Source organism: Lathyrus oleraceus, chromosome 5 (assembly GCF_024323335.1).
Source record: "Lathyrus oleraceus cultivar Zhongwan6 chromosome 5, CAAS_Psat_ZW6_1.0, whole genome shotgun sequence".
NCBI classification, from domain to species: domain Eukaryota; kingdom Viridiplantae; phylum Streptophyta; class Magnoliopsida; order Fabales; family Fabaceae; genus Lathyrus; species Lathyrus oleraceus.
In genome coordinates this window covers 546,841,733-546,856,942 of record NC_066583.1, presented here as the reverse complement: position 1 = coordinate 546,856,942, position 15,210 = coordinate 546,841,733, and the positions used below count along the sequence as shown (strand labels likewise).

Genomic DNA, 15,210 nt, shown 5'->3' with positions numbered 1-15,210 from the left:
CGTATCCCACCCAAAGATATCCATTATGAGTGTAGGAAAGCTCCAGTCTCATTCCTTCTTTACCACTTAAGGCTCATGGCATGTAATTATCGTCTTAACTTCCAAGTGGAGAGAGGAGAATCTTTGTTGTTTCTTGTGTTGATGAAGACCTTATCAATCGTTCGATTCGAATCGCACTAAAGTCTATGAATAGAGGTGAATACGATAGCGCTGGGTCATTCGTCCCATACCCAAAGATACTCAGAATGGGGGTAGGAATATTCCAGTCTCACTCCTTCTTTATTGCTCAAGGCTCGTATTGTACAAATCAATTCGTGATTGATAAGTTGCTGATGTAGTTCTTGCTTTGTTGTATTGCTTTGTAGTGAGAAAGATACTTGCCAATTGTATGATTAGAATTATGCTAAAGTCTATGAATAGAGGTGAATATGATGAGCGTTGGGTCATACGTCACATGCCCAAAGATACTCAGAATGGGGGGTAGGAATACTTCAGTCCCACTCCTTATCTATTGCTTAAGGCTCGTGCCACACACTTCTAACCTTGACTTGACAAGCTTTTTAGGATTCCACCTTTGATATGCTTGTATAATCCGCTGCTTGGTATGACTGAGGATGCCTTGATTGAATATCTTGACTTGAGGCTTCAAGCTCCACAAATTAGAAGAAAAGTCTTATTAAGTGACCAAGGGTCTTTTGGTCACTCAAATTAGACTGTGGGATTATACAAGTTCAAAGGATTTAATTGATCAAAATTGGTTTTGATCAATTTAATCATGGGTTTATTTTGGTTTAGGGAACTAGGTTTGAATCTAATCTAATAGTTAGAATTGTCAGAAACTATCCTAAGGGATCATGTTATGGTTAGTCAAAATCTTGATTAAAATTCTAGGTACAAGACCTAAGGGAACCTACAATTGTTAGGAAATGATTAAAGTTCTAATGTCAAGTTCTAGTCCTAAGGGACCATGTTATAAAAATGGATAAAATGCCCAAAATTACCCTTAAAGGGTAAAATGGTCATTTACAAAATATGTCTAAATATTAGCACAAATCAAATTCTAGTCAATGTCTAACCATGTCCTAAAATTTATTAAATCCTAAAGCTTGATCTTAATCTATTTGTATAGAAATTAACTAAATTCTAAAAACCTAATTATTTCTAACTAATTCTAATTATCAACAAAATATGGCTAAATACAATGGCAATCACAAGGTGAGTGAGGTATGGATGACAATATTGATCATGGTTTTTAGGCATTGAGATAAACATAAACAAGACATGACTAAGTTTCACATAACATCACAAGACACAACACATTGATGGTCAAGACAAAATCATATTTGACATGGTAAAGACATTCATTGGTACATGGTAAACACAACATGAATCAATTTAGGTCAAATATGCATCACATTATAAGTCTTCACAAAATAAACATTAAACTTGAATCAAAGTTCATGATAAGGCCAAGCTTAAGTGGAAACCCTAATCATGCACCAAGATGCTTCAAAAGATTCATCTAAACAAAACCCTAAGTTTCATCTAAATAATCAATTACTAATATTTCAAAATAAGGCCACTTAATCATGGTATGATGCCCAAAATATGATCATGTTTAAGCAAACAAAATGATACAAACATCAAACAAGACCTAAACAAATATACACTGGTCACTGTCGCAACGCGAAAAACAACCGGCGGGAAAAGACACAAGCAGAGCCGCCACCGTGCGTTATTTATCCCAAAGGAGGGAAAGGAAACGCTCGAAGTAAACCTGGAAAGGAAATGGTCTTACGACCGGAGATTGCAAGGATCGGGAGTCGGTTACGCAAGGGGAAGGTATTAGCACCCCCTCACGTCCGTCGTACTCGACGGGATCCACGCTCAGAAGAAAAGAATAAGGTTGCTGAGTAACTGCTTGAAAAGAATGCACACACACCGGAATAAAACACAGATGGAAGAAGAGGGAAACGGGCTCGCTAGGATATCACATCCTATGCCTACGTATCTCATCTGGAATGAGAATCAGAGCTACCGTAGTTCGGCTAACGCACGCCGAAACAAAACACAACACAAAGACGCTGAGACGTCAGAGCGAACACACAACTGGAAACGGAATGCCAATCGCTGGTCTTACATCCAACTCCAAGCAAAAGAAACACCAACAGGAAATGGAATGCCAATCGCTGGGCTTACATCAGACTCCGCAAACAAACAACAACAGACGGGAAACCGAATGCCAATCGCTGGGCTTACATCAGACTCCAAACACACACACAAATCAGAAGAGTTGAAAAAGAAAAAGGGTGAACACACAGACTAGAAGAGATTCGGGAACTCGGACCTAGTAGCTGTCAAGCAAAACGCACGCAAAAAAGAAAAGAGTGCCCGGAGAGATCCCGCACGATCTCCTGCCTACGTACCTCATCTGGTATGAGGATCAGGGCGACATAGTTCCCCTAAACAGGGGAGAAACTTCCTCCTAACCAGATACTAAGGGAATAACGGACTAAAAGGGAGACTGACTCGAGCCTAATAGTCATCATGCAAATTATAACCCTAGGTTGAGGTCTCTAACAAGAGTTTGACTCACACAGGCAGTGAGTCAACTCAAGTCCTAATTCTACATACGTTCAACTTCCTCGAAAGTTAAACGTACGATTCCTATAGAAAAGGAGGTGAGAAGCAAAAGCAGATAAACATCAAAAGCAATCACCACACGCTATATGCAAACAAGCGGCTCATACAAGGCTGGGCTTTAGTCAAGGGGTCATATCAACCTCGACAAACAAGCCAACACTGGAAGGGGTGTCTGATGCTCTTAACCACTGACATTGACCGTCAGGGTGAGCAGATGAAATAGGAGATGAGGGTTAGACCTCATAGCTCTTAACCCGGCCTGGGTGAGCTTTAATCAAAGAAGGTGTGGGGGTCCAGAATGAGGGACCCTATTCCACATGACTGACACAACAAGATTTTGGGTGTTTATTCAAATTGCATCAGCACGTAGTGCGAGCAAAATGAAAGACTCAACTGAATAGCAAAGGATGGATTGCACATCCCTTTTTCTGCTAATCGCCTCTTCACTTAGGAGGTCTTAACATGTAACCATGCCTCATTGAGGTCTTTAGCACAAACTTAAACAAACAAAAACATGGCCTCTTAAGGAGGGCTTCAGACAGGTGTCTGCTAAAGATAGCAGGTCTTCCAGACTACATGGAGGATAGAATGGTTACCTAGGTGGTATGCCAACCACAAGCAAAGCAAAGAAACTCAAGCAATGAGTTAAAGCGGCTAAAGTACCTGTAAGAAAGTCCAACAATCAGTATTCACATTCAGACATCCAAACAGAAAACAGACAAAACCAACAGCGGTTTCCAATATGTACATAAAACAAGGTGCAAAGTGCAATCAACTCAAATTGTTTCATCATTCAAGTGACCTACAAAACAGCAAGGTTAGTTAACCAAAGTAACTTGCATCTCAAGTAAGGAGATCATATCATCCATGAGGACTAATTGCTTGAACCTGAAAGGCAAAGCTCAAATTGTGAGTACAAACCCCTAGGGCAAAGCCTAGGGTCAAAGTCAAAGCAAAAAGTCAAAACAGCAACCAATATTCAACATGCAGCACATTTAAACAAGTAAGAACATGTCCTAAAAAGGACCAAGTCTAAAGCATCAAGCAAAGTCATTACATGAGCAAGATATGGCAAAGGCAATTACAAAGCACACAATTGGACATCAAGAATCAAAATTCCATATTAAAACAGAAATGAATCAAACAATCATGGAAATTTTTATGTGCATACAACATGTCAAACACAATCATCATGCCAAAAATTAGAATTAACAGAACTCAATTGACCTAGAAATGAAAATGCACAAGTATGACATCAAATTGTGTGACACACATTGTCACACCATACAATCATGTGTCCAAAACAGAGATGAAAAATGATAAAAATTCACAACCAAGCCTCAAAAATCATGCAACATGTTGGGAATCAGCATACCAAATTTCAAATCAATTGGCCAATGTATGAGCATTTCACAATAGAATTGGTACAACATGTCACATTTGCATACATGTTCAATTAACAGTCCACAATTCAAATTCCAGAAATGATAAAATCATGAAATCAGCATCACAAAATAATAGACATCCATATGAACATGTAGCAAAAAATTGGAAGTGATTTGGATTACATTTCAATTTATTATGATTTTTTGAAGGATCATGAAAATATTTGGAAATAATATGAAAAGAATTGGAAAATGGAAGGAAATGTGAATTAAAGTTGGAAACGCAGCAGCTAGGGATCGAAGTGAGGTTGGAGGCGCCTCATCAAAACGCCGTCGTTTTGGCCAAGGCTGGAAATGAAAAAAAAAAAGAAAATACGAAGCGCGCTCGCTGGGAATCGAAGCGAGGGGTGAAGCGTTGGACAAAACGACGTCGTTTTGGTCCTCAAACCCTAAGTTTCCACAGGCGGCGACGCTACAGTTCCAGGCGGTGGTTTTCACCGTCTCCTACCTTGAGACGGTGGCTCTACAGTAGCTTCCATGAATTTTTTTCCAGAATCATGCAAAAGTTATATCAATGGAAAGCTCTTGCTACGTACAACATGGATCGAGCATTATTTTCAGCTAAAACTCAATGATCAAAGCGAATCGAACCAAAACATTTTTGCACTCAAAACTTTAAATCAACATAACTCAACCAATACTCAACCAAATTCAATTCTATAACCATCAGAATTCTCAGCATGATGAGATCTACCTAAACATGGCAATGGTTTGAAGAATTAAGAGATTCGAAATTGGACCAACCTGAACTTACAGTGACCAAAACAGTAGATTCAAGCTTCTTCCAGCTCCAGTTCTCCTTCCTCAACCTTGCTATGAAGTCTAGAACACGATTTGATGCTTCAATTGGCTTGGATCTTGCTGAAACTCAAAGCTCCATGTTCATGTTCATGTATGGATTTGCTTGATTTTTCACCAATTTCTTCACATCAATGCTTGATCTCTACCAAATGATGATCAAGGAACAAGAATATGCAATAAAATTCAACTGTTATGTGAAGAATTTTTGAATTTGGATTGAGAGAAAAATTTGGAGGGAAAATGAGATCTAGATCTAGAACTTGTGATTATGATCCAATTCTGTTATGATTAGCCTTATATACTCCTCCTTAATCATGTTCAAATTGAGTTTAAGCATGGCTAATGAAAGATTAATGAAATATGGGGTGTTTTGCAAATTTGGAAAAGTGTGGTGCATGGCCTAATTTGGACGTGAACAGTAACATGCTAGCATCCAAATCCACTTAAAATCATCTAATAATCACAATGGGATTGGAATTATGCTTGTAGCTTGCACCAAATTTAAATTCCTCAATTTCCCTCCAAAATGCATGTGAATGAACACATGATCATGTGATTAAATTTCATGCAATGCAATGATAGATTTGGAAAGCATTGGTCAAGACAAGAATTTTGAAAAAAGAGTGGCTTCATTTGGAGTTTTGAGTCAAAAGTTATGCCATGTTGAAGTTCCATGTACACTTTGTCATCCTTTGAGCATAACTTCTCAACCATTCATCATAAATTCATGATCTTGGACTTTTTGGAAATGGGAGAGAAAGATCTTCAACTTTCATGTTGGATAAAATTTCATTTGAAGCTTATTTGATGTTGGAAAGTCAAGTTGAATGTGGTCCAAAAACTTGCCATTTTTGGAAACTTTTAATTACAGGTCACTTTCCATTTTGGGAAACTTTTGATCTGGCTTCAAAATCTTCAATATTGATGTTTGAAATGACAAATAAACCTTGTTTGGTCATGAATGAAGTGTCTCAAACCATTTCTCCACCTCCTAGCCCTCAGTTGACTTTCTGTTGACTTTTATGGGCCCTAGATGACTTGAAAATGCACTGTGGACTTTGAGCCTCTACCACCTGAGGAAATGGCTCAGAAATGAAACCCTTAGCCCATATAAGCTCATTGAGATAACCACATGATCCTCATCATCAATAGATACCTCATCTCCTTAAAAATCCCTGACTGGAAGAATGCACTGATTAGGGTTGACCAGAGGTCAAAACCCTAATCCAAAGGAACTGGAGCATGCACAATGAAGCCCTAGAAGATGACATAACCATGATGATGATGATGATGATGTACCCTTGCAATCAAAATAATGCTTAACCTCCTTGAGGGATCAAGAAACCCTAATGCACTGCAAACCCTCAGATGGTTGATGATCAACTTATGGAGACCCTTAGGCTTGAATCTCTTAACCTCTCTATCTTCTGAGAAAGACTTAGGAGGATGACCTTCTTATTATCACATGATATGCAATATGCAAATGCCTAATGTCCTAAAATAAAATGCAATATGCTAAACTAGTCCCAAGAAGAGGAGGGCAAATTTTGAGGTGTTACAATCACACAAACATCTATGATCACTTAGAAAAAATAAACAATAAAAGAAAATCCATTAAAAGGCCTAAAAACAACATAAAATGCACTATTTTTCTACCTAATAAAAATGGTCAAAATATATATTATTTTTTAGGTTTTTTTATGTATTCATAAAATAGGCATTCTCATGCACACATGGCAAAAATAATGGGTCAAAAATGTTAAGGCATCATGAAGTTATGGATATTTGAAGTTATGAAGAAAAATGAACATTTAACAAGTGATAAAAAAAATAAACATTACACTGTCAGGTTCAAACCTGCGTCCTTGGGGTTCCATGCATTGTTTGGAAAAAGAAAAAAAACAAAGTCTGGGGAGAGGGGGATTCAAACCCCAGACCTTTTGGTTGTAAGTGACTTAGGGCATGCGCTTCTACCACCAGGGTGGTTATACATTCGTTCATTATAACACAAGGAATTGTATATATTATAAAAACGCGTTTGGTTTGACTTTTCCATGCCATGTCAGCATCTTATTCAACCTCTAGCTTCTTAGTTTCGTTTTTTTTCTTTCATTATTTTTCAAATCTTCCATCAATCATATATCTCTCATTTCTCAACCATTTTTCATGAAATAAAGATCAAAATTGCTTAGAAAAATGTAAGGAACACAATGATACGATAACTTTTAGCTAATACTCAAAGATGAAGATGCACGAAGGCCAAAACCAGAACTGAAACTTTAGGTTTCATGCAACTTTAGGCTTCAGAAATCCCATGGAAATGATGCATGTATAGTGAGTTTCGAAGTGCAAGAATATACCTATTGGAGCAAGATCCAATGCCTCTTCAGTACCACTTCCAGCTACTGTTTGATTCTTCTCCTAATGCTTATGAAATATCAGAAGGTGATTGGAACCCTTGGTTGGCAGAATGCACGAGCAAGATGAGAGAAATGGAGGTTAAGGTCAAAAGATTACAAAAATGAAGTTTTGTTTGGTGAGCTTGGTGTGTGGATAGCTAAGGCTTTGTACTCTATTTATAGTGATCCTTGAGGGTTCAAGAAGCTTCGGATATCATAAAATAATTGTGGCTTGTACTGGTTTGCTTGCTTGCTTGGTACTTGCACAAAACACCAAGTGGGAAGCATGGCAAAAACATGGGGTGCATGGAGTGTTTTGTTGAGATTTGTCTGAAGTGTAGGAGTTGACTTGAGGTTTAGAGTTGTTATGTCTCATAACCAAAGCCATTTGGGAGCTCAATGGTACTTAATGTTAGGTTAAAGCCACTTTACACAAATGGAAGTGTAACCTTTATGCCCAAAATGGAATGATTCATTGTGTAATGGATTGGTTGCTTGGATAATGGCTCAAAAGTGTACGTGATATTCTTATTATAGTGAGATTTAGAAGAAAGATATCTTGCAAAGTAAGATTGTGTAGCTTTGGCTCAAGGTTGCATGATGAACTTGCCATGAAAATTACCCAAAATTCAGTTTGGAGAGCGAACTTCATCTCTTTGAAACTCCTAACTCAAATATGATAATTTCATGCTATTGGACTTTTGGAAAGCTAAGACCATCCTCTATAACTTTCATGTTGGGAGTTTTCCTCGAATAAATATGGATCATGGGGAAAAATGATGATAAAGTAAGTCACTTTTTGAAGGAAGATTTGGTTGAAATTTTTTCGAAGTGTTTCAATTTTATGGTACCAACTTCATTGTTTAATAACTTGAAATCCTGGCATTTTTGGGAATCAATATCAAGGAAAAATTTGAATTATGAAGTAAGACCTTTAATCTGATCATTAGAGCAAAGAAAATGGTGGCTTGGATCATAAGTTATGGCCTTGGAAAGTTGGGTACTTGAACATGTATTTTTTTCATAACTTAGAAAAATTTACAAAACCAAATCTTGCCCTTTTTGCAAGCAACCTCCAATTTCTTGTTTTCTCTTGATAAAATGCATCCACCAACCATATTTTCATGATCCTTGAGTTGAGAAGTCCATGATTGACCAAAAATGTCAAAAGTCAAACTTTGACTTTGTCTTAGTTGACTTTGTATTAGATGAATCCAATTCTTGCAATTTTTAATGAATGGGATATCTTGGGCACATTGGATTATGTGAATGGATCACTTATGATGAGTTTGAAGTATTTCAACCATACTTCAAGCTTTGGGATCATGCCTTGCCTAAAAAGTCAACTAGTTGACTTTGGGTCAAAACCCTAATTGAGGGTATCAGATGAACTCTGGCCTTGATGAATTTGAGATGGAATGATATTGAACTTTATTCTTCTTGATGGAAGTCACTTGATCACTTGGGAAGGATGAGGAGTTTAAAATATTAAAACTCATGTCAAGTCTTGATTGGTCAATCTTTGAAAGCTTTTGATGCAAAACCCTAGCTTAAGATAAACAAAGTAGAAAGTCTTTTTGTACTTTCAATAGGTTAGTATTGCAAAGATGCTAGATGTCATGCAAATGATACAAATGATGGAGGCATCTTAGGGTTGAAAATTAGGGTATGATACTATAGTTGTTTGCTACTGCAATGCGCTTCAGTGATCATGACCAAAAGTGTATTCTCTTTATCAAAATCTTGTCTTGCAACCTTGGCTTCATCCTCTTGAGATTCCTTCTTGTTCTCATTGCACTCTTTTGCAAAATAACTGAATCGTTGACACTTATAGCATTGCTTCTTGCTCTTGTCAAACCTCTTCTTCTCACCTCTAAAGTTGTCTTGACCACTATTTTTTTTGCAGTTGCTCTCACCTCTTTGATAAGTCGAATTCTTTGAATATTGGGACTCTCTTCCACCAAAATTCCTAATATTCCCTTTGCTCTTCATGGGCCTTTTTTCTTTCGATCTCTTGTCCTTCTCATTGAAACAAGCCTGCAAAGCGATCTCCACCTTTGCCTTATCGTTATTTCTCTCCTCCATCCTTTGCTCATGAGCCTCAAGAGAGCTTTGCAGCTCCTCTTTGCTCATTGTCGCAAGATCCTTAGATTCCTCAATTGCCATAACTACATGGTCAAATCTTAGTGTTAAAAAGCACAAGATTTTAGTGACAACATACTGCTCTATAACAACTTCTCTGCATACCTTCACTTGAATCACCAATCGAGTGATTCTTGTTGTGAAATCGTTTATTGTCTCATTTTCCACCATTTTAATCAATTCGAGCTAACGTTTGTGAGTTTGTAACCTCACCACCTTTACCTAGTCATCCACTACATAGGCATTCTATAAGATCTCTCACGCTTGGTTTGGCGATTCGCAATCACCAACTTTTTCAAAGTTGTCGCCATCAACACATTGATGGATCAAGAACAACGTTTTGAATTCTTTCTTCTTCTCTTCCTTATGTGTTGCTTGTTGCGCTTGTTGCATCTTAAACAAGAGGAATAACACCATTCTTGATCACTTCAAAAACATCTTAATAGTCAAACAACACCTTCATTTGCTTGCACCATTTGTCGTAATTCTTCGCATCAAGGATATATGGGTTTGTAGGGATTCTTTCATTGGAGACAAAATTTATGTTGGAATAAGACACCGCAAGTTTGGTGAAAAATGGTGGATAAACTTTGGATGAGGAGAGAGAGAGAGAGAGAGAGAGAGAGAGAGAGAGAGAGAGAGAGAGAGAGAGAGAGAGAGAGAGAGAGAGAGAATTGAGGGTGAGAGGTTATGATTGCATTAACTTAAGATGCAAATGCATCCTATACATTTATACATGAGTTACAATGTGACCGGGAAACAAAATGACCAAGTAAAGTAACAAAAATCGGGCTTGTAACCGGTTACACCATTTGATTAACCGATTAAACCTGACATAAAAAATAAATTTTCTTCAGTGGTAATCGGTTAACGCAATAGGCTAACCGATTACAACAATGAAATAAGATATTTTCTACTACTTGAAAGTGCTTTTGACCTTGCTGTAACCAGTTACCACCCCGTATTAACCAATTACAACACTTAAATTACTTGAATAACTTTCGAGATATATGTCAATGTTAATAATAGAAGTTAGAGTAATAGTCGTAAGCCTTTTCATGTATTTAAGAGACATATTTACAGAGCAAGTTTTACTATGGAACAAAGATACTTCAAATTGAAAAACGTGTCTAGTGTCTGACACATCATTAGTAGCGGTGGAATTCGAATCCGAAATCTTATGAGATTTGAAATTCGAATCCGAGATCTTATGAGATTTGAGTTAAATCTTTATCAACTAGACCTTCCATTAAGGAATCAACACTCAACAACAATGTTACATTTCATATCATATCATACATTCTGCACTTTGCATAAGTATCACACAATATTTTCCAATAAACAACATCTAGAGTTTGTTTTTCCATTTAGTCCTGCTATCAAAAAGGACACTACATATAATTGAGAATATCTTTGAGAACATAAACCAAAAGCAAAGATATTAGGTACAAGAGGTATGCAGGAAAGGATGTCCAAAGAGGAAAAGTGGTACGAAAAGCCGAAGCTAAACCCATCACAGCACAAACAATGGCCACCACCAATACATCAGCTGAAAATTCCCAAGTAATATCTCTCATATATATAAGTATAGATATCACCACAAAACCAAGAATGTTGTTCATGAACACTGCTCCATAAATCTGCATTCACCGAATCGAAAAGTTACAAATTATCGACAAGTTTAAGAACTTATAGTGAAGTGAGAGTGACAGACACTAGATGATGACTAACCTCATACATTGTGTGAGAAGTATTACTACTTTTCTTGTGACTAGCTTCTTTGATTGCTGATGTTGCTTCTCTGAAATTTGTAGCCAAAGGGACTAAAATAAACGAGATGAAAAACGATGAAATTCCCGCGGCTTCGGAGAATTTTTGAACACTTGCTATTAGAGGCTCGGCAAGAAGTGACAGCATAGTAATTCCCAACACCAAATATGCTATAGCTTCAAACCATGCAGAAACTCCTTTGGATTGATTCTCTTCCATTACCTTCTCAACATCTTCCCATGTCTATAATCCACAATCATTTCATTGATCAAGAGTTTCATAGAGACTAAACTTTAATATGAAAAGTTCTTATTTGAGTAAAGGAAAAAATAAGGACATACTTGATGAGTTTCATGATGATGTTGAGAAGATTTTGAGGTAGAAGTTTTGTTGGAATTTGAGCTAATCCATTTGGTGAAACCATCCACAAATTCATTCTCACTGATTTCATTGTCTTTGTTGACATCAAGATCTTGAAGTAGTTTTGTGACTGCTTCTTCTGAATCTACACCCGTACCAATATGAATGTCCTTCACTATTTTCTCTAACTCAGTTCTCGAAACATGGTCATCGCCATCGATATTAACTTCCTCAAACAACCTATTACATCATCAACTTTAGATTATCAAATATTTGATTTAATTCATGTATACTTTTTCAGTACAAAGATATAAACATGCAGACCTTTTGATAGCTTCTTTATCTGGTGTACCGTCTTCATTGCGCAGCTTACCAACCATATCACTTTGAGCATGACTTAAAACTTCAGAAATAAGACGTCCCTTCAATTCGCGTTCTTTTCTCACGTTTTCAATCCACGGCTTAATAAACGTCTGTTCGCAACATATAAGCACTTATATTATCAACCTTAATTAAGTTGTTTATCCAAACATGGCCTATGGCCTAAGTATAAGCTTACCTAGAAGTAGATTGTGCAAGAAAAATATCCCAAATATAATGTATAGTAATCATACCTGATACATTTTGTTCATAGACTCTTTGGGTAGATACTTTCTATCCAAAGCATGTTTAGTTTGGTTAATGTATTCTTTTAAGCCATCAACAAATTCTTCCCTTGATATGATTTGGTCACCATTTTTGTCAAAAGCTTTTACCATGTCTTCTATTTGTTCATCTTTGATGTTCGTGTTGGTTAAATTGTTTCCGAGCAGAAGCTCTTTTACTTCAGAAGCTAATAAGTCCTTTCCCCCACGTTGACTGAATTCGTTATACAACCTACATGATGATGAAGTACACTACTATGATAATGTCTTACAAGTGCTTATGACAATAGATATGTTCAAATATATGAATCCAATCCAAACAAGTCTTAATCGGTTATGTTTCATGAAATCTTACTCACCCGCTTATGGCAGTTACGTTCGGAGTTCCGTCCTCAGCTAAGATCTTTTGAAGAGTTTGCTTTTCAACGCGTTGGAAAATTCGCAATATTAAATCATCATGTTTTATGTATTCAAGCCTTGTTTTCTCTATCTGAGGTTTAAAGATCTGCGCATTTCGTCGGAGAAAAATAATGATAAGGCGATTTTGCACTGAAAAACATCAATAGGAGAATCAAACTAGAAGTTGGAGGAGAAACCTGGTAAATGAAGTATGAGATGAGAAAAGAGACCGCAATGATGAGAGAAATCATCAAGGTGAAATTGCGCGACGATGTAGAGAAATGAAGTAATGAGGGAATCTGCATTATGAGGAGTGGTATAACAGAAAAAACCATATTTCTTGCCATCTTTCTAGTGTCTACGTCCATAGTAATGCCATAACCTATGAAACAACAACACAGAAACAAGCACTATAGAAGACGCATACACGTTGATACTGATAATAGTTTGAAAAAAATAAATTAATCGAATGTAATAATATACTGAGAGAGAATCAAGAGCATACCAATCAAAGATTGTTTTATTCTTCCTGATGATGAATATGAGCAATGAGAATTAGATTCATTTTTCAAATCTTGCTTGCCAACAATAACACAAGTTCCCCATAGTACTGTGAGAAGCAAGATGGATGATCCTGCTAACAAACCAACACCAGTGGAAGCAGATTCTTGTGCCCTCTCCTTATCACTTGAAAGTCCAGTGACTGACAAACAAACAACAAGTGTACAATTAATAGTGAATAAAATAAAGAAAAGTAACAAGTTTTAGAAAAAGTTTCATTATGACTATATTTATTTATTTATTTTTATTGTCTATAAACGTCAAAGTGATTTTTTATTTGTAATAACAAGTACAATGCAAAATTTATCCAACAAAAAAATAGGAAAAATATTCCAATGAAAGAAATTTTGTGAAAAATATTTAAAAAGAAATATTATTTTGAGTGCAATTGGATTGTGAGTTTTGTGTGAGAGAATATCCTTAAACACTTATATATTTCACTTATTATTAATTTCAATGTGCTTCTTGATTATTATTTTTCTTTGCTCCTCTACATATCTGAACCTATAGTAAGTGTTATGAAGAATTGAGGATATATAAAACCAAATTTTACATACTATGTTACAAAGAATAAAAAAAAAATGTTTGTGTAAAAAAAAATATACATAGCATTGGCACTCTCCAATTTTATACTCAACTTTTGTTTGTATTCATTCATTCAGAAATGGCATAGACTAGAGTTATATTTAAACATATAATATGTGTAATATATGAAAATGTGTGAACATGTATTTATGTCAGTAGGTACAGTCCTATTTAATCCATCTGTATTTTTGTCCTATGTATCTTATCAAGTATGCTAAGAGTTAAAAAAAATCACTTCAAAATTATAAAGAAAATAAAAAATCTATAAAACAAGAACCACATAATTACTAAGAAGATAAGTAACTAGGATGCAGTACGCAAATTCTAACTCAATCGTGAAAAATTCAAATTGATATTGTTAGGTTGAACGTCATCAAATTCTGATGTTTACGAATATATGTGAATATGTGTGAGTTTTAATATTTATTAAAAAATAGGATGCAACTAAAGAGATTTATATTTTGAGAGTTAAAAACATTACCAAGAAGAATCAAAGACTCTGGAAGGGCACCAAGAATATCAAAAGCACTAGCACCAAAAACACCAGGACCAAGAATCTTGAAAACCTGTTCACCTCCAGCAGCCAAATATGATTCTCCATGGAACAACAAGTACTGATAAACCAAAATCAGAAACAAATGACCTAATATGTTATTAGAACATGGCAAAAAACCATACATTTGCCTACAATACTCCCCTTCATTATTAAGAAGCAGCAAAGAATCTTCTTCCGAGGATTCAACATTATCAACTCCATTAGAGACCAGTTTATTGGGAAGAGAACGGCATTGAACATCAAGTGATAGTATAGAAAGAAAGAGAAAAATGATGAGTGATGATATCTTAATGTTTCTCATTTTGTTTTATCTAATATGTGATGAAAAGAAAAAGAGACAGTGGTTTTATAAACACCACAAGCAAAACTTAAGAGATTGAATGTGATTCATGATGGGTAGATATGTAATGAATATGAAATAGTACATCAAAACCACGTGACCTATTAATTTATTTCATTTGACCCTAATATTTAGGACCATACAAATTCATCCGACAAATACATATTAGCTGACTTGAGATTAGAGATGTGGTGTTGAGTATGACTAAACTAATAATTAATCATTCTCTTAGTTGTGCAATATGATTTGTGATCTAAATTTGTAAAAAAAAAATGTTTTAAAATGAGTATTTGAAGAATGGAAGCCTCTAATATTGGAGTATCTCTTCGACATGTGTCTGAACATTATGAAAATTTAGATGTGGGTTTCCAATTTTTTTGACATATATATATTTGTTAGATATGTCTCAAACACGTCTATGAATTAAAAATAAAAACATTAAATTTACTATTATAAATTGACTCAATTAATAAGAAAGAGTTGTATTATTGATATAAATATTGCCATAGTTAGATCCAAGATTAAGATATGTACAACTCCATTTAGTTTTCTTTGAAATTTTGAT

At 35.7% G+C, this 15,210-nt stretch overlaps 2 protein-coding genes across 2 annotated transcripts; both read right to left on the bottom strand.

The window, feature by feature from the left end:
• Positions 1–8,962: 8,962 nt before the first annotated feature.
• LOC127081981 (uncharacterized) lies at positions 8,963–9,601 on the bottom strand. Its single transcript, XM_051022205.1, has one exon. The coding sequence runs from the start codon at positions 9,599–9,601 to the stop codon at positions 8,963–8,965; it is 639 nt and encodes a 212-aa protein (XP_050878162.1).
• Positions 9,602–10,652: 1,051 nt separating this feature from the next.
• LOC127086270 (sodium/calcium exchanger NCL) lies at positions 10,653–14,886 on the bottom strand. The gene is made up of 9 exons (XM_051026992.1): positions 14,231–14,886; positions 13,109–13,306; positions 12,801–12,985; positions 12,564–12,709; positions 12,175–12,436; positions 11,885–12,033; positions 11,542–11,800; positions 11,162–11,443; positions 10,653–11,070 (listed from the first exon to the last, which is right to left on the bottom strand). Exons 1-9 carry the CDS (start codon positions 14,604–14,606, stop codon positions 10,822–10,824), a joined length of 2,106 nt encoding a protein of 701 aa, XP_050882949.1. The 5' UTR covers positions 14,607–14,886; the 3' UTR covers positions 10,653–10,821.
• Positions 14,887–15,210: the final 324 nt, after the last annotated feature.